General features: G+C 41.8%; 1 protein-coding gene across 1 annotated transcript in view; it reads left to right on the top strand.

The window, feature by feature from the left end:
* Window positions 1–18,738, top strand: part of fto (FTO alpha-ketoglutarate dependent dioxygenase) — a 144,242-nt gene that overhangs the window by 8,911 nt on the left and 116,593 nt on the right. Inside the window, exons 2-3 of the mRNA XM_088992986.1 lie at window positions 16,437–16,514; window positions 16,709–17,717. Of these exons, the coding sequence (XP_088849112.1) occupies window positions 16,437–16,514; window positions 16,709–17,717 (1,087 nt within the window). The remainder of the gene's footprint in view (window positions 1–16,436; window positions 16,515–16,708; window positions 17,718–18,738) is intronic.

The raw sequence follows: 18,738 nt of genomic DNA, 5'->3' as shown, positions 1-18,738 counted from the left end.
CCTTCATGTTGATGATATGGGAAACAGTATTTCGAAGTTGCAGACTTTGGCATTCGGCTATGTAACCGCAACCCCTTCAAGTGTTACTTTACATGTCTTTTCCTCCTCCGTTCAGGTGGTCTCTTTTCATGTCTCAAAGATTTCTTTGTCCCTGCTACTCCACTGTGTGTGTGTTTTTTTTCCTCATCAGTCTTAAGTTCTCCCTGCATATACGCAAGAGCCAGTGACAACTTGACTGGCACGCTGTCACGAAAAGGTGCTGCCTTTCCAATGGCAGAACATTTGATTGGGCCTTTTCTTTGAACATGTGTATGTGCGAATATGTGTGGGTGAGAGAGAAAAAGAAGTGTGTCTGCAGAGCGACGGGGAGGGGGGTTGTCGGGGCTTGACCGGCACGCTTTGCATGTTCTTCTTGAGACAGGTGCTCCTGGGTGAGCACTGGTGCATGACAGTTGCCTTTCATCGCTGTCTTTTCTACACTTAACCCTCTGACCAGCCCCCTCCTTTGCTCTTTCTTCTTCATCCTCGTCGTCTTTGCCTGACCTCCTTTTATTGGCACTTCCCTTGGCCCGTACTGAGTGATGGAAGGCTAAGGTTGGCTGGTAGGCGACCGGGGGTGCTCTGTATAGGGTTTGGTGCATCCGATGCGGCGCCGACACTGTCTGCCCGATCCCACATAGACAATAAACATCCACTTTTTTTTCTTTGTTCAACTGTCCGTAATTCTGTCCACCGGCGCTGTCAAGCATTTGATCAAACGTGCATAAGTTGAGTTGATGAGTTAGCCTCCCCGATGTAATGGAGGAATATTTTTTTTCTTCTTGAGCTCTGTTTATTCAGATGAGGCTGACTTGAGAAGGGGGGCAAGCGGGTCACATCCACTTGCCTGGTTCAGGCGCTCCTGAATTGAGGCTTGTCTCCAGCGGCATGTGGAATAGGAAAGGAACACAAGGCGGGGTGAGGAGATAGCATGTCAGGGCCTTTTGTGTGTGTGTGTGTGTGCGTGTGTGTGTTTTTGTGTGTGTGCGCGATGGCAGGGGCTTGGGTTAGGGACTGTAAGGGTTCACTTATCAACCCCTTTTGTCATGTTTGCCCTTAGCCCTGTCTTCAGCCGTCATATGTACTTCTTGCCAGTCAAGGTGTCGGACGTTCCGCTTCTTATCCAAGAAACTCCGTCTTCAAACTAAAGTCTTACTGGTAGTTTAGGCCCTATATATATATATATATATATATATATATATATATCGGATATATATAGTATATATATTTCTATGCACGCACGGATATATATATATATATATATATGCATGCATATATATATATATATATATAACATATATATATATATATATATATATATATATATATATATATTGTTCTGACTAATGACTGGCCGGATTGCCCCACTTCCACCGGTATCACCTCACCAGTATTTCTAATCCTATTTTGCCTAAGTAGGCTGTTGTATGAACGATCCAAATTGAACCTCACCCCACCATATCGGTTTAAAGAAGGATTTAGCTTTTTTTTGAAAATCGCTTCTTTTACTCCCCTTTCAAACCATCTATGTTCTTTCGCTAAGATTTTAACCTCATTGTCGTCAAATGAGTGGTTGCTAGCTTTTAGGTGCATATGTACTGCCTATTGAGGCCCACTAGTATTATCCCTGCGATGTTGATAGTCTTTTTTTGAGGATTTTTTTCAGAATTCTCATCCCTCGTTCCAAAAACACGCACGACAGGATGATTGAACTCTTTAAATTGTCTGGAACATGGATGGATATATAATATATATAACTGTGTGTATATATAAAAATATATATACAGTATATATATGCACATTTCTTTATTTTCATGTATTTATTTCCCCTCAACAAAAGTTTCACAAGTACATTTCATCTGACACAAAGTGGGCGCCGCATTCGTCGGCATTTAATAGTTGTTCCACTTGTTGTCAAGAGTGTCAACGACGGCGCACGCCAGGAGCTTAATCCAACAACAGCGCCGCACCGTTCCCGCCCCCCCCTCGTTATATTGCCGACGAGTGGACTGCTTCGTCGCAGTCTTTGTCACACATATGGGGGGGGGTCTATTGTCGTATATGCGATGGACTCACGTAAATGAGTTGACAGGCTACTGTCTTGGTTGAGTGACAGCACGGCGGGATTGGGCTAATCTGAACGACTGACTGTCCCCGTAACTGGTGCGCAGTAGTCAGCTTCAGCGGAGTTATCAGTGTTTGTAAATCCTTCTGCTGTGCCGGGATGACAATAGGGATTAGTGCCAAGGTTCTTTAAACTGTTTTTTCCCCTTATTTTATATTTGAGAGAAGGGAAACCCCCCATACCCCCCTTTCTTATCGTCGTCTCTGCAGGATGCTGCTGCGAGTTTTTCCTTGACTGTCAATTGAAGAGGGGATCATTAACTTCAAGGGTATAAATGTTCTAACACTGGTATTACGTTGGGAAGCTAAGTCGCTGACAGATGTTCCAACTTTAATTCTCCGCTTGTTTTTTTGTGTCCTTTAATTAATTTATGTATCACTTCTCTGGGCTTTTAAATATTCCTCTCCCCATGCCTGCTCTTTTGTTAGCCTGTAATCTTGCCTGCCGCGCTCATCACCCAAAAAAAATGATTGGGCCTTGGTGGTGTTTCACATGTGGTTCAATCGGCTAATGTTATTCATTAGCTGCAGAAAACCGAAAGGTAAACAATCACTATGCGTGTGTGTGTGTCTGTGTGTGTGTGTGTGTTGGCCAAGGGTGAATGAAATAAAATGATATTTGCCTTTCCTGGTTCTCCAAAAGGAGGACCGTACGACTTTAGAGTGGCACTTGATGAAAACAAAATATCTTGTATCCTCGTACAAGGTGTTTTGTTGTTGTTGTTGTGGTGTTGTGTGGAGATAAACAAAAGAAGCACACTACTTTTGGGAGTTTGACGCACGAGTAGGATGGCAGTTATGGCCTGCGTTTTTTTATTATTATTTCTTTCCTACTCTGATGGGAAGTGCAAGCGACAGAAAACAGTCGGGAGCGGGCAGCCTCCTCGCCGAAGAAGCAAATAAACGAGGCGAGGCTTTAGGGGGAAGCGGAAGAGACCGCTAATGGGCAGACTCTTCATCCACCGACGTCACCCTCCCCGTTTCTCCCATGACAGCTCCTTTCCTTTGTTCTCAACCCACTGCGGGCCGCTCTCTGCCGGGGGATCCGTGACAAGTTTTAGCGGGATGATCAAATGCAGCGGTGACACCTGATTAGGCTATAGCTCGTGTTTACAGTCCCCCTCCCCTCTTCTTCCACGTCCTTATCCCTCCTTCTTAGACAACAAGGGAGACTTCACCTTGACTAATTAAATTTGCACCTGCAATGCCAGCTGTGACAGCCACTGGAGGGCTGCATGTATTTATGTCACTTCATACATACTTCCTGTGACGCTCATGGAGGCTGAGTACGTACTTGTGTGGGTTTCTCTGATAGCCGTCTTTATTGTGCTTTGTGTTCACCGTGATTTGGGGCAAAAATAAATAAAGAACTAAAATGGAAAAAATAAAAGGTTATTAATGTGGTTTAATTGTGAGCCACTCCAGGGGGCACTGTTGCGCAGGCTTGTCGGGGGGGAAAAAAATGGAAGTCCTTAACTCATTCACTGCCAGACGATATGCAAAGATTTGTCCACTCCGGTGCTAGGGTTTTTGTCATTGTTACTCGAATTCCAGGACCCACAGAATATTGAGTTTTAGGACTACATAAACATTCAATGCACCGTAAGAATTCTTTGACCACAGATGTCAAAATCTATCATCAATGTTTTTGTCATTTTTTAAAATAAAGACAGTTAGCACTGTATTTTATAAAACAGTATTCCAAATATGTCCCGCCACATCATTTTAATCGGCCCGCGACAGCAAATCAAGCATGGCAAGTGCCATGAAGCTGACTAAAGTCCGAACTAAAATTTCAATGTGTCCCATATAAACCACAATAACGGTCATTATTCTTGACTTCAGTTTCGAAAACTAGTTATTCATTACTTTGTTGTGCTTTCGCTATGTATTATTGGATTACATTGGATTTGCCTTTATTAGTCTCACAATGGAGAAATGTATATTTTACAACAGCAGAGTTATGGAAGGAAAAGAAAAGGAAGAAGTAGAAAAACAAAATACAGCAGCTGCCATCTTGAAGTCAAAAGAAATAAAAAATCATTTGTTTACGAGATGAAACATTGTAATGGAATCCCCAAATTCATAATGGCCTCAAAGAGGACGCCATAACTACAATGTGGCCCGCGGCAAAAATGAGTTTGACACCCCTGCCTTAGACTTAGGGTCTGGAGTTATATGCGCTTGAAATGAGGGTGGCCATCTAAAATACAATGCAATAAATACATATTGGTTTATATAGTGCTTTAACAACAGCTAAAGTTGGAACAAAGTGCTAACGTTGGAAAAAGGAAATGCTGCCCCTGGTGGAACTGAAAAACATTGCCAGGGGTCTGGCCAGTGCTTTATCGGCACTCAAGCAATAAAAAAACAAAACCCGAACTCCTTCGTTGGGAAATGCGCTCTTCATATTTTCAATTCCTGAATAAATTTGGGAATGGCAGTGAATGAGTTAATATCATGACAATTTTTCCCATGTGCATTACCCCTATTTTCTGTTACATGCTAGGAACATCACTTATTCGTTGTGTGACCAAGATAATTACTTACTGTCCTTAAACTTGGAATATGAATGCATTCCAGCCCTGACCAAAATCCTCATTTTTTTTGGTCATTTTTTAAAATAAAGACAGCACTGTATTGTACAAAACCATATTCATTTATTTGTTTTCCCGAGTTGCTTATTCTCACAAGAGTCACACAGGGTTCTGCAGCCTATCTCAGCTTTCTTTGGGCAGTAGGCCGGGGACAGCCATATGCGATCAAACTCACATTTTCAGCTTTCAAGCATGTTTTTGGAATGTGGAACGAAAATACTGGACCACCGGGTTGCCTGGATAGAACACAATGAAAGAGAATTAAAAGAAAATCTGATTTGATAATGTGTAAACAAGCTTGGGTTCTCCATTTTCCACTCGCTTCCAGAAATGTTCCCCTTTTCCGTGCTCTTTGCGAGTGTTTTCATTTTGTGTTTGAATTTTTGTCCCATTCAATAAATGGCTGAAAATGTATTGGCAAACAACATTGCGGAACCAAGCGCAGTCATTCTAATAATTAAACGAAACGCAACTGAATACTTTTATAGTGAGTCTGAGTGCAGATCCTGAATGCCAATACCCATATATTGTGTATTTTTTTGGAAATGCCAATATTGGTCCACTTAATCGTCCGACCGGTATGATACCATATTTCGCTCAGGCTTCTGTTTATTGCAGCATTTTTGCAATTCAGGATTTGTTCTTGCTGACAATAACAAATACCAAATTGAGTTTTATAACTCGTGATGCCTTTGAAACCCACAGTTAAAAAGAATGTGTCTTCCTCTCGCTCTGGGGCTGTCATTTGATCATTCATTAACATGAGCATGGACTGTGTGTGTGAGTGCGTGTGTGTGTGTGTGTGTGTGTGTGTGTGTGTGTGTGTGTGTGTGTGTGTGTGTGTGTGTGTGTGTGTGTGTGTGTGTGTGTGTGTGTGTGTGTGTGTGTGTGTGTGTGTGTGTTATCTGTCTATCTGTCTAAATCCTTGTTGCAAGTGTATTGAAGCTACCCACCCGAGTGAGTGGGACATCAGTCACCCTTTTGCTGGAGACCGGGCCTGGGTAATTTGCGGCCTCTCTTACCCATCTACACCACACCTCGCCCCCTCACCTCACGACCTGCCTCCCCCATCCTCAAATTGACCTGGCCCGACTCCTGGTCATGCTGTATTACATACGTTAGATGAAGTAATTATTTCTAGGCCACTGACTACAAGCAAGATTAATAGTTTTTCAAACGTCCGTAATGGAGGGCTGAGCTGTCGTGACCTAAGCATTATTTCAAGCTCACCTCCACACTCATCCCTCTCACCTCTGGGCACGGACCGAGTGTAATTTATACTTTGGCGAATGACCCACACAGGGCTGCAACGCGCCCCACCCTAAGAGTTTTACAATCACTCCAGGAGTGCATTGATTTCATGTTTCAAATAGAAGATCCCACGTAATTGTAATAATTTTGTTGACAGAAAACGATCGAGGATTTCATCTGCTAATGACGACTGGTTTGAATCACTGCAAACGGAATTGTTGTTAAATAAGCCACATAGAGGCACTTTCTCATTGTATTTCAAAGGACTATGTTCGATGCTCTCACGAAAGGTACAAACACTGAAAATTGGTGTTGAAGTCAGGTCTTCGAAGTTGAATCAGAAGCGGAATGACAACGGTGGCTAAGTTTCTCACCTTACCCATCCCACCTCTCCATTTTTTTGAAAGTCGTTGTTCTTAACGAAGTATCTGTTTATTACAAAAGTGTGTTTAATTTTGCCACCTCCACCTGTGATAGTCACCGATGTCAAAGTGAGATAAGCAGAGCTATTAAAAACATTGCATTTTCAAATCCTTAACGCTGTTGAGTGATCAAGGAAAACTGTACAACTGAGAACCTACGCAGACCTTCTGGTGAGTGATTTCTTTTTTTATTATAATTTACTAGCTGCTGATTTTTATTTGTACATCTTCATATCCTTGATTGCCACCATCTGTACCAATGTCTCACCTCATATCCTGATACCCTTAAACTTTGATGGCCGGACATAGAAGATCCAAAGTTGACACTAGGTGGCACTTGGACATCATTCTATCACTTAGCCCCCTCCAACCACCTTTTTTTCCCAAACCCCACTCCACTCTATCTCTTAAGTACACCTCACATGTCAGCGTGTTTTATTTTTATTGGACGGAGGGCAGTGTGCAATGCATTCACCTCCGTTCCTGCCAGCTGTTAAATGCCCCAGAACATGGTCTAGCCAGGCTCCGCCCCGTTAACCCCTCTGATTGGCTGTAATAATTAGCAGAAGTGAACAGTAACTGAGGCGTTTGGCGAGGGACAGCAAGAGACTCGTTGATGTTGTACGTGACTGAACACCCGGCGTGGTTGCTAGTCTGCCGGACCCGAGCGTTCCATTTTAGGCTTGAATATTAACTCTCAACTTATAACACATGCATGCAGTGCGCCACCAGCAATTACATTTTCAAATGGCTGGGTTTGTAAACCTCCAGCGTGTTAATCTGTCACCATTCAAGCTACTGGGAAAGAGTGAAAAGCGGATTAAGTCATTCAATTCCTGGTAGAATATTTCCCTTTGTTTGAAATGAGTGAAGGAAAAATAAATAAAGAAATGTAGTGGGTTGACAAGCAAGACGAACAGCTCACAGTCTGCTCCGACTTTTTCAGCTAAAGCCATTATGGAAAAATTATCGTCTTCTCGAGTTCAGGAAGACGGCGTGCCGACCGTATAAACAATCAGAAATGATCCTTGTTTGTTAATTCAATATTAATCTTATATCACATCATAATACCAGTCTATCTGGGTCAAACATGGGATTGAATCAGACCTGTTTCGACTGGCTTTGTTTAGAAACCTATTTATTTTTTTTACTAGTGGCTTAGGTGATTGTCAGCAGCTGCTTACTTGTTAATAATCTGCAATAAAAAAATGCAACAGCACTGGGCGCATAGTAATAAATAATTCAAGAGTTTGTCCTAGCTGTCCACGTGATATCAATGATAGCTGGACGGCTTGTCACAGTTTGGAAGATAAGCAGCTTAACAATATTCTTTGACAAACTAAGTGAGACCAAATACAGTATATCTTTATCTGTTCATCGTATGATTTTCCAAAATAGACCTTTTATATTGTATGCATCAGGGTAAAGTCTTGGAATGTTTTCGTTTTCAGACAACACTGAATAAAATCTCGTGTGTAGCACAAGGTTACAATCGAGTGCACAATAATTGTTAGAGCTGTCAACCAGTCTTAAGCGCTTTATTTACCCTTGACTTCCAACCTTTCTTGGTTGGATTGCACATTATCTTTATCCGCGATGAGGTACTTGACTGCGCGGTGTCACAGAGATCTAAGATGGAGCCAAAAGGACAGTGAGTCTGGAAATCGTCATTTGAAGAGGTTGCTTGTCACATGATTGGTTTGATCAGGCAGCAGTGCAGTACTTGGAGCCGGGTTTTTGCACTGTCTAACAGTGGTACTGGATTAGAGCCACAAGCCATTTCGGCTGTGATCAGTCACTCAGACCCAGAGACACGTTGGGGGACTGAAATCCCACTTGCGCGCTTCATCCGCCTCGTTTTCCGGCTTCTTCGTCAAATCTTGTAAATGGAAATTCATGACTCATCTGCTGACAGTTGATTGTCGAAGACAGTAAACCGCTGCTCTTTGGTATGATAAATTATCATCAGTCTTGTAGTAGCGCTAATGCCACCGCTACTTACTGTTGTCGAATTTTGTATTTATTTATTTATTTATTTATTTATTTATTTATTTATTTTCAGTTGACATTTGGTAGATAAGTACGATGTCTGTTCGACAACAAAGTGTAAGACGCGGTCTTGTTCTTCCAACATGCTTCAGTCTAGTAGTGCCGTGTTAGCTAGCAAGTCTTAGCTGACAGGTGCCCGCTTTTGCCTAACTTTCATCGTCCTGTGTAGATTCCTATTATTGGCGGGGTGAGTGACACAGTAAAGCTTAATTGCAAGATAACACTCTCCAATAATGATCTGGGCCTGAAACTGTTTATTCTGCAATCACGCAACGTTAGCTTCTTGAGCAAACGCTCTACCTGCTCATTGTTTTTCACAACAACCGTTTAAAGTCGCCTAGCCCTAGTAGTTGATTGGGCAGAGAAGGTAAGCTTTGTAGCCTCAGAGATCTCTGTGCTGTGGTCCTTGGATATGTCCTTGACACTTCTTTTGGGCCAATCTTGGAGGACACCTATCACCCTCTGTACAAGGCTTGCGTCTCGTCGTAGCCAATTCAGCCCACCCCCATGGGCCCAGGCTCCACTTTGCACAACCATATTGATTTTGTTTTGGGGATGCTAGCGCAAGCGGGAGGTAAGGAACGAGTGAGCTCTTGAAAGGACTGACTTCTCCTTGACACCCCAAGGCGCGACAGCTCGGCAAGAACATCTCGGTGGCCCTGGTCCCTCGTGGATAACAGCTAATCACATTCTTTCAATCAACTCTCCTTTTTTCTATCCCATTCCTCTCTTGATCCCTCTCACTGCTTTCCGCCCGACATCCCTTTACCTCTGGATCCCGCCTGAATACCAAGGGACTCTGTCTGCATTTAAAATGGCCATTCCAGATGGAAAACAGCTGACCTCATGAGAGCATGCTGTAATTGGAAGGTGAAAACTAAAAAGATTTTACCTCGATCGAAATAATCATGATGGAAACATTACAGGCTGGCTGAAAAGTAACAGAGCAAAACAGATTCTTGGGAGGGAGTCACTGTTAATGAACTTCTAGAAGTGGCTCTTGTTGCAACTCGGTTATGAGTTTGAATCCCGTTGATTTGGTGAAAAAATACCACTGATTCGATTTTATCTCTGACTGTTAGGCATTGTACCAGGATAAGGTGAAACGTCCTTACTGTCAATCCCTGTTGGCTTTAACGTGTAAAAAAATAAATACATTGTAGTGCGCTAATAGAGACAAAATGCTGTTTTAACTACAATTTTAGGTGTCAAGCATCTAATCATCATGTTTTTGATCTCAAGTATGCTCCTTCAATCTCCCCAAGAAAAAGGTCATGAAAAGCAATACATGGTCACACGTCTTAAATCACCATCCGCCTCTCTCCATATCTCCTCTCCAGATTTGACACAAGTGAAAGGTCACATGCAACATATTTCCCCTTTTGAGGTGTCGATACGTGTGAAATAGATGTTGACGCAGTAGTCACAGTGAAAAGCACTTAAACGCCAAGAGCGCCGGGATCTTGCTTTGTGTATATTTGATATACACAAGGATATTTGGTGTGGCGTGTTCAGAAACATGTAAATTAAGCGTACAAATAATAACTTTGTTCATCATGCGTCACAAAGAATAGATAACATTTCATCCAAAAATATAATATTCACATCGGACATTGATTATGACATGACACGGCTCTGAACAATCAATCGGATGATGGAGAAATGCTGACATATTTCTGGGCCCTTTGAGGCAGATTTGAAACAAAAAACACTTATTGATCCTTCGGTTTGAGTGGTTAAAGATAAAGTCCTATTGATAATGTAGTTCAAGTTGCAATGACCGGGGCAACTGATTCTAAACACCCCAGCCAGATTGGATTAACGCGGCTGCAAAAACCATCTGTAATCTGATTGGATCCCAAATAGATAAAAAAATAATAACAGGAAGCATTGCAGCCCAAAGAGACAATCTGGAATATTCAGAATCATCTACTGGTCATAAATGACTCTCAATTTAATGGGACAAATATTCAAAATTAGTTTGGAAATATAGATCAGAAATTCAAATCTCATTAGAACAGATTTTGTTTGTTAATCTTAAAGACTCATTTTGTTGCACTTTAGCGGGATCAGAAAGTCATTCAACAGTGTCACTCGTTACATCATTGCATTATTATGAAAAGCATTATGTAGATAACACCGTTGCATTAACACTGAAAAGTAGCTAAATCCAGCAAGAAAACACGTGAGGTCAGACAAGATTTTCCCCAGTCATGCCAACAAAAGTTGAAGTATCCTGTGATGATGATAAACGCTGTAAAAAGGAAACAGATGGCTAAGGAAGAATGCGAAGATGTTTGATGTTTATGACCCTGTAATGCGTATTAGCTGGCGCATGGGTGACCTTTTTTCAAACTGGAGTAGACGCTGTACTTGCGGCAGTCACTACGTGTGAGGTTCCATGAGTGGGGATCTAATTAATGACCGGCCGTGGTCCCCCGCCCTCCCGCTGCTCCGGTAATGTGCGCAGATTGGTGTTATAAACAGCATGTGAAAGGTCTGCCCAGGGTCGGATGGAATAACTGGCCCTTCTGTCCAGGGAGATAGATGGAAATGTTCTAATATTAATGATCACGTTTCTCACCACCGATGTGCGGAATGTTCAGCGCGTTTGCCATCCGCTAACAACAATTAACAGTCGGCCTGTCTCCTATTTGTCACTATGAACCTGTGGTCCTCGTGCTCATAAATGAATTTAAAAATCATTATTCTTTCTTGATTTGCAAGTGCTGGTCATGGAATCAGCTCAAAGGAACATCTCATATTTATCTCAATATCTCTTTGGCATTCGACTCAGCATGATTCCGACTTGATCTGGGTTTTACTCTCTGGTGCTTTCTACTATCTTTGTCAACGCTTTATTTTTCTGTACATGATAATTGTCCATGTCAAGCGCTTAGTTACAGCTTCAGCTGTTGTTAAAGTGCTACATAAATCAATATATATTGTATTGTGTTGTATTTATGGTATTTTGTTAACGCAAGGGTATGTTAAGCAATACAAAGTTCTTCTTTCTTGTTTTCCTCTCGGCTTTTCCCTTCAGGGGTCGCCACAGCGAATCAGTGTCCTCCATCTAACCCGGTTTTGTGCATCCTATTCTCTCACACCAGCTACCTTCATGTCCTCTTTGACCACATCCATAAACCTCCTCTTCGGTCTTCCTCTCGGTTTCCTGCCTGGCAGTTCAAGATTCAGCATCCTTCTCATGATATAGTCGCTCTCTCTCATCTGGACATGTCCAAACCATCTCAGTCTGGCCTCTCTGACTTTCTCTCCAAAGCCTCTAATATGAGTTGTCCCTCTAATGTACTCATTCCGGATCCTATACAACTTGGTCACTCCCAAAGATAAGAACTACAAATAAAAAATTCAAAATAAATAAATAAAGCAACAAAATAGCATGATTAGCATGTTGCTTCTTTGAATAATAAATAAATAATACATTTTATTTCAAGCGCCTTTCAAAAAACAATAAAACAAAGTGAAGTGAAAGATCAACAATTTAAAAGATTTTTATGTATTCTACAAAGTTGAGCTTATTATTTTAAAAACAATCGGACCAGCCCCTTGAAATTATATTGATGTATTGGCAGTGTCATTCATATTTATGAGTTAGTCCTGGTCTGGGTTTGTCCAGGCCGACCGTTAGTTACACATTATGGGGCTCCATTGGGTGCTCAACACCACCACATTCCAGTAAGTCATTTCTCTCTTTGCCCATCAGTTACCCATCATACTGAGCATTAACCTTCTTGCCAGGATTTTTTATCTGAATGGTTGCATGCAATATTGTTCACAACAATCTGTTTGTGTATTTTGTTGTTAGATTTTTAAATACGTACTCCAGAAGTACGACAGATGTTAGATCTTTGTCCCAGTGCGTGGGGTGTGTCTATTTCTTGGCACATCACCGTGGCAGGCCAATGTTTGTATGTTAAGCAAGTTCTAAAATGTTTTAGGTCGTGCCCGACCTCCTAAACAGCGGACTAAATGGACGCCCTTCACCACACATTTGCAGCTCAGCAAATGTTTAATCCTGCTCAAAATTCAACATGTGCACGTTAAGTATCCATTGCAGCACATAGAGACCGAAACAAACCAGTGCTCACAATCAAGGAGAAAAATAAAAATAATTCATGGTCTGCATAATCATATCTCAACTTGGACTTTTCTGTCGAGTTTGCATGCTCTGATGGCGTTTGCACGAATTTTCTCCAGGTATTCCAGACTACTCCCAAACAACGTGTGCTATTTAAATTGGAATTTTGACTGTAAATAGTCCTCCCTGATCCACTTGATATCATCCTTCATTTGTTTCAAGATTGAAATATGAAATCAGAAGCTTCAAGAGATTTTCGTCACGCACACAGAAATGTGTGCAGATGGTGGATGACCACTGACATTCTCTGTTCTCCCAGTTGCTTCACACGTGCTGCCTACATTTTGCGAGCCGGTGCCAAATGGACCCAGAAGGAAGCGCTTTTGATGCGAACGGGCTGCCCCTCTGATTCCTACTTCAGTTTTACAGCTCACTTGGCAAAACTGTTGATTCACCGTCACTTTTGCACAAGACGAGTGCTTTCTGAAACGGTGCCACACAAGCACCAATAGTGTGCTGTCCAAACACGGAGTTCCTTCATGAAGCTGCCTCACATCAACTCTGGAGCTTTCTGTAGATGTGTTGTTTGTCCCGGGTGACATCATGCCTTGGTTTCAGGATTGTCGTCTGTTTTACTGAGAGGTATTTGGACAACAAAGTGGAGCTGGAGTGGAGCAAGAGGTAGCGAGAGCCAGACTGTAAAGTAACAAACCCAACATCATGCTGTGATGAAAGATTTATGCCAGGCAAATACCCTTTTTTTCCAGTCGACTTTGACATCTTATGCGCAGTTGCCTCACAAGAAGTTCTGTAGTTTATGCTGTCTTATTCTATACTTGCGTTGGTCTATCTTTCATCAACTAAAATCATTTCATTTTGGTGATCCAGATTGCTAATTTTTCTTATGTTGGTGTAGACGTACTTCGTTCTATGATTGATTGTTGGTCTGTTTGGGATCCGGGTGATCTACTTTTGAATGCGGCCTCTGCCTGCTCTTTCAAAAGCAAGGACGTTGACATAAAAGCAAATCAGATTCTAATAATTTTTGGGTGGGGCTTGTAATTTAACAGTGGGGCAAATTTGCTGAATACCATCCCAGCCGAAAGTTTGACCATCCATTAATTGGCATCAAGACTGGGCCATATGCATATAACTGCACACAAAATGTGTTAACAGAAACCTGATTCACCATTGGCACCGTATTAGGAGCAATGGCTAATTTGCACGAAACAAGCACACCCCTTTATTGTGCGAAGGTATCATTTTGAGACATATCTATATGATATCAGAAACGCTAGGTGAAAATTATGAAATTCTGCATGAAACTGTTCAATTACAAACCATGCATTCTTGAGAGCATTTCACTTTAGGAATTAGTAATTTGGTACTAAAACAAACAAAAACACCGCCTTAATAATCATAATCAGAATCAGAAAACCTTTATTCGTCCAACAATGGGGAAATAAAACAGGATTCATGAACCAGTATGTCAAATCAATGTATGAAGTTATCCCTGGTCCTCTTTCTACCACGTACCTGCAGTTCATGATGTATTAGTTAGATCAAGGGAGCCAGATGAGATTGACCTCTCCGGCAGAAATCACACAACATCCAGCGTGTTGAACCGTACTGGCGACTTAGACTCAAAAGTATTTTTTATCCTCTGAGGAGGCAGAGCTATCTGGCTATTCTCAGCCGCTGATGCAAAAAAAAAAACGGACATTTATCTACTCAGAGAGCTTTGAAGAAAGTGTCCACTTATATGTCACAGATGGGGAGGAATATTAAATTTATATATAACCACTACAAAATGAGATATCTCTTATGGGATGGGATCAAAGAAAACCAATTGAGTCCTATTCTACCTAATATGTTTTTCTGTGATAAACAGTCCGGCTGAAGGGATAATCCCATCAAGTAAGCGAGAGATTAAAAAAGGAGGGGGAAAAAAAACACATCTGATATATCACTCAGCGCAGAGACGGTTGGCCTGGCTACCGCGAAGAAATATTATTGGATTGGTAATCTTACTTCTTGGGTCCTTTTTGTGTGATTTTATTTTATATTTTTCATTTCCTTTCACAATCTGGTGCTTACACCAGGACGGTGCAGACAGACATTCTCTGGTTTCAAATGTCCAGAGTCCATCCAGTGGCCACTTCTTTTTGTTGCATGGAATTTCTGAGCGGCTTGATGTATTTGACGCTTGCGTGACAGCCGCGCTCGTGTGCGATCAGGGGTTGAGGCACTGCCTCGTCTGCCAGTCCTGATCGCGAGTTACTTCTAAGTCGCGGAATGAAAGCACACTTTGGTGCCTCTGTACACATTTCACAAACTGAAGCTATATCTGCGTACAGTATATTGTGCACACAAAGGGATACACACGCAACACTGGCTCACCGCCTCACCTTGATACCACCAACTTCTGTCATGAGGCGGAATTTGACATAAGACGAATCCGTGTCAAGTTGTCAGTTCTCTTCCAATCGGCCTTTGAATCTATCCCGGCCATGAATAGTGCATGTTGTTTTGTTTTTCAGCAATCAAACTGTCTTCAAGTCGGCTTCATTTTTTTTCCTCCCCTTTGCCCCCGCACGCTCATGTGCATCCTTTAAGAAAACTGTCAGCGTGCGTTGTGTTGTTCAGCCGTAAAGTAAAGATTCAGCCTTGAAGGTGAATTCAGAAAACCGTTGAAAACCCCTGTCATTTTCACAGGTGTCTTTTTAATGTTCTATTCATTGTAAGGCACCATCCTCATCTTAGCAAACATTTGCTGAACCTGAGTCGAAACGTCTGCTATCATGTTGAGTTTAACATGTCTGTGACAAATTGAAATTAAGATAATAGGTGTGTACTGTAGTGTATAGAGTGCATGCTACGCAGCAATTTTTTTGGTAAAAAATCTGATCAACATTTATTTAACTACTATGGAATGGTTCCACTGCATTTCATTCTTACATGACTACATGAGGTTTTTTGCCAATACCAGGTCAGATGAAATGTATACCGGTAGTATAAATGCCGATGGAAAATATACAGTTTGAGTTTTCCTTAAACTGCTTCCAACGCTCAGAGATTAATGCATGAGCCTTTCATGTACGACCCACAAAACATGTTAAAAGCCAGATGAGGAGCGGTAGGTCATGAGTGAGCTCTGAATCCAAACTAGGAACATCATGTACACACTTTGTATATATATATATATATATATATATATATATATATATATATATATATATATATATATATATATATATATACACAGTAAAGTCTCGATATATCGATAGTCCCGGTTATATCGATACTATTTCTATGCACGCACGGAGAAAATTACATGCAAACAGGATCGGATATATCGATAGTCCCGGTTATATCGATATTTTTTCGGACTCCCTTGAATATCGATATAACGAGACTTTACTGTATATATATATATATATATATATATATATATATATATATATAAATAAAATCCACATCTGTGTCATATTTATGGGTAAAAAGAGGAATGTGAACCAATGAAATATACTTTGATTCATTGAACTGTTTGGTGTTTTTTTCTGTGGATGTTGAATTGAAAGTTCTACGGAGCTCCACTGGCTTCTTTCTCTAAATAATAAAAACATTCACTTATGTATCAAACTGTTTGGTGGCTAGTTTGTGCTACAGTGGCGGCCATTTTGAAATGTATTTATTTTAATTTTGTTTTCAAATCTTTAGATTTTGGAATATGTGTTTGTTTTTTGTTACTGTCATTTTTGACAAGCTCAGAACATATGAAAATGTTCTATTAGTTATGTATCGTAGATTCCTACTTCAAATTTTCTTCTCCTTTTTGGTCTTTTCGTTTTACAGAAGAGGAGGTTATTACAGGAGTTGGGAGACCAAAAAATCCCCTTCAAAGGACCTTCCAATCAAGGTTTTCAGCAACTGGTGAGTCAATAATATTGCTTTCTTATACAGATTATTTCTAATGCACTTTAAATTTCCATGGTATTTACACAATTTCAATGAATTGCTTTATGTTCAATGCCGCTATTTTTTTTCTTTCCTCTGTTTTTTACGGTACAGGATTGGATTATGTGAACATCAAGCTAATCTTAATGTTTCTTATATATCTCTTTCAGTGGGACTCCAGTTACTCTGGTTTGGTTCTGAGGAGATCCTGTTCATTGCCTGCTGAACTCCACTGCAGAGTCCAGGCTGCTCTGCTAACCTTGCGCAAGAAGGGATGCCTCTTGAGGGATCTGGTCCGTGTCCGAGACCGGGACGTCTTCACATCTGTGTCTCGGGTGTTGCTGGGTGAGCCGGGGCATACCTACCGCTACCTGGACACTAGACTCTTCGCCATCCCCTGGCACAGCGAGGACACAGAATTTAAAGGACAAAACTGTTGCGACCCTGGTCTGAGGGCTGCCTGCAAAGCCTTGTGGGAGCTCAACAGCTTCTTCTGCTTGGACGTGTCTCAGCTGAAAGAAGGAGACAGACTATCACAGTGTGCGAAGGTGGTTCAGGAGACTGAGACCAAGGCAAGCGATGAGGCCGATGTGGAGTCTAAACACAGCGAGGACTCCAGGAACAGTGAAGGAGCGGACACGGAGTCCAGGCAGAGCGAAGAGGGAGATACAGAGTCCAAGCACAGTGAGGAGTGGGACTTGGAGTCCAAACACAGCGATGACGGCTGTCTGGCATCAAAAAGGGAATCCGAATGGGAGATAGCATCCAAACACAGCAGCGAGGAGGGTGAATCTTCGCAGGGCAAGGCGACTGATTCCAAGTTGGAGCACAGTGAAGGAAAATGCCCCATATCTGCACTCAAGACTACCGGTCTCCCGCCAATAAGTGGCCGAGCGGAGCGTCACGTAGCCCATCTCAAGCACACCCTGTCTGATTACCACATTGAGGATAAGGGGGAACCAGAGAGTTGCTCTGAGCCCAGATCGCCGTGGGGATTCACTCGATCAACTAAGTTCAATGTCACCCTACTCAACTACATGGACCCGTCGGCCATGAGCCACCTCAAAGAGGAACCCTATTACGGCATGGGGAAAATGGCTGTAGGGTGGCACCATGACGAGAACCTGATCAGTCACTCGCCAGTGGCTGTTTACAGCTACAGCTGCCACAACGACAAAGGTATGTGTCAACTGTGTTCTAATTAGACAGGACACTTTAATCTACATCCCATCACACCGGCGATGAGATCCATCACAACAATAACCCGTCAAGTTATCGGCGTCGCTTTCAAGTGGATCAAATGCTGCTAACCTTAAGTGTTGCAGCACACGGCAGCATCTGTAGACGCGGGCCCCTGGCGCAGCCGCCATCAGATTCATCGTGATAGTGTCAGGGCATTAGCAAATGTCATCAGCGGCTTGCTGCTGACAGCCTTATCGTGCGATCACAGACATCGGTATCTGAGTTCAATGCCGCAGCCTTAACAAACAGCCCTTATCACACACGCCATATCTCATCTGAATCATTTCCCCGAGAAATGATCAATGCGCAATTATCTGATAGGGAATAATGAACCAAGCTTTGATAAGTGTTTCTCAACTGTACTGGATGGATAAAACCACATCTCCTAACCAAGGGATGTGCGCTATCGAAGGCACTGATAGCATTTGCTGATTGACTTCACTGTACGTCTTGGCCAGACAAGTGTATTTTCTTGAGCAAACGCAAAATATTTGTTATTTGCCGTGTAATTTTAAACAATGTTTAGATCGTAGTACAGGGTTTCCCTGTTTTGTAGCATTCCATTTCTATGACGTTGATGTTACCCAAATGTATCCTTTCATCAAATGGACAGATGGACAGACAAATGTGGGAGTAAAGTCTTTTTGTAGTTCCAGTTTACTATCAGTTCTCAGTCATAATTACAATGAACATCCATTTATCACATTCCACACTTTGAATATTCCTTTGTGAGTGTTGTCATGTTTGCTGGCAAAATAAGTACAACATCTCATCACTTTAGGAAGCTGATGTTGATGACATAGTTCACCCCAAAACAAGGAAAGCGTGTTTGATATTTACTGTAAAATAGTCACAGAGACTGAGAGAATGAAACTGACACCAACATGGTCTACCAAACTTTCTACTTTGACACAGTGAGCAATCGCACGAACAGAATTTGAAATTACTCACGTATATA

This window comes from Hippocampus bargibanti, linkage group LG03 (genome assembly GCF_051943395.1).
Source record: "Hippocampus bargibanti isolate YZ-2025 linkage group LG03, ASM5194339v1, whole genome shotgun sequence".
Lineage (NCBI taxonomy): Eukaryota > Metazoa > Chordata > Actinopteri > Syngnathiformes > Syngnathidae > Hippocampus > Hippocampus bargibanti.
Note: the sequence above shows the minus strand (reverse complement) of the source record. Positions and strands in the feature narration are given on the sequence as shown.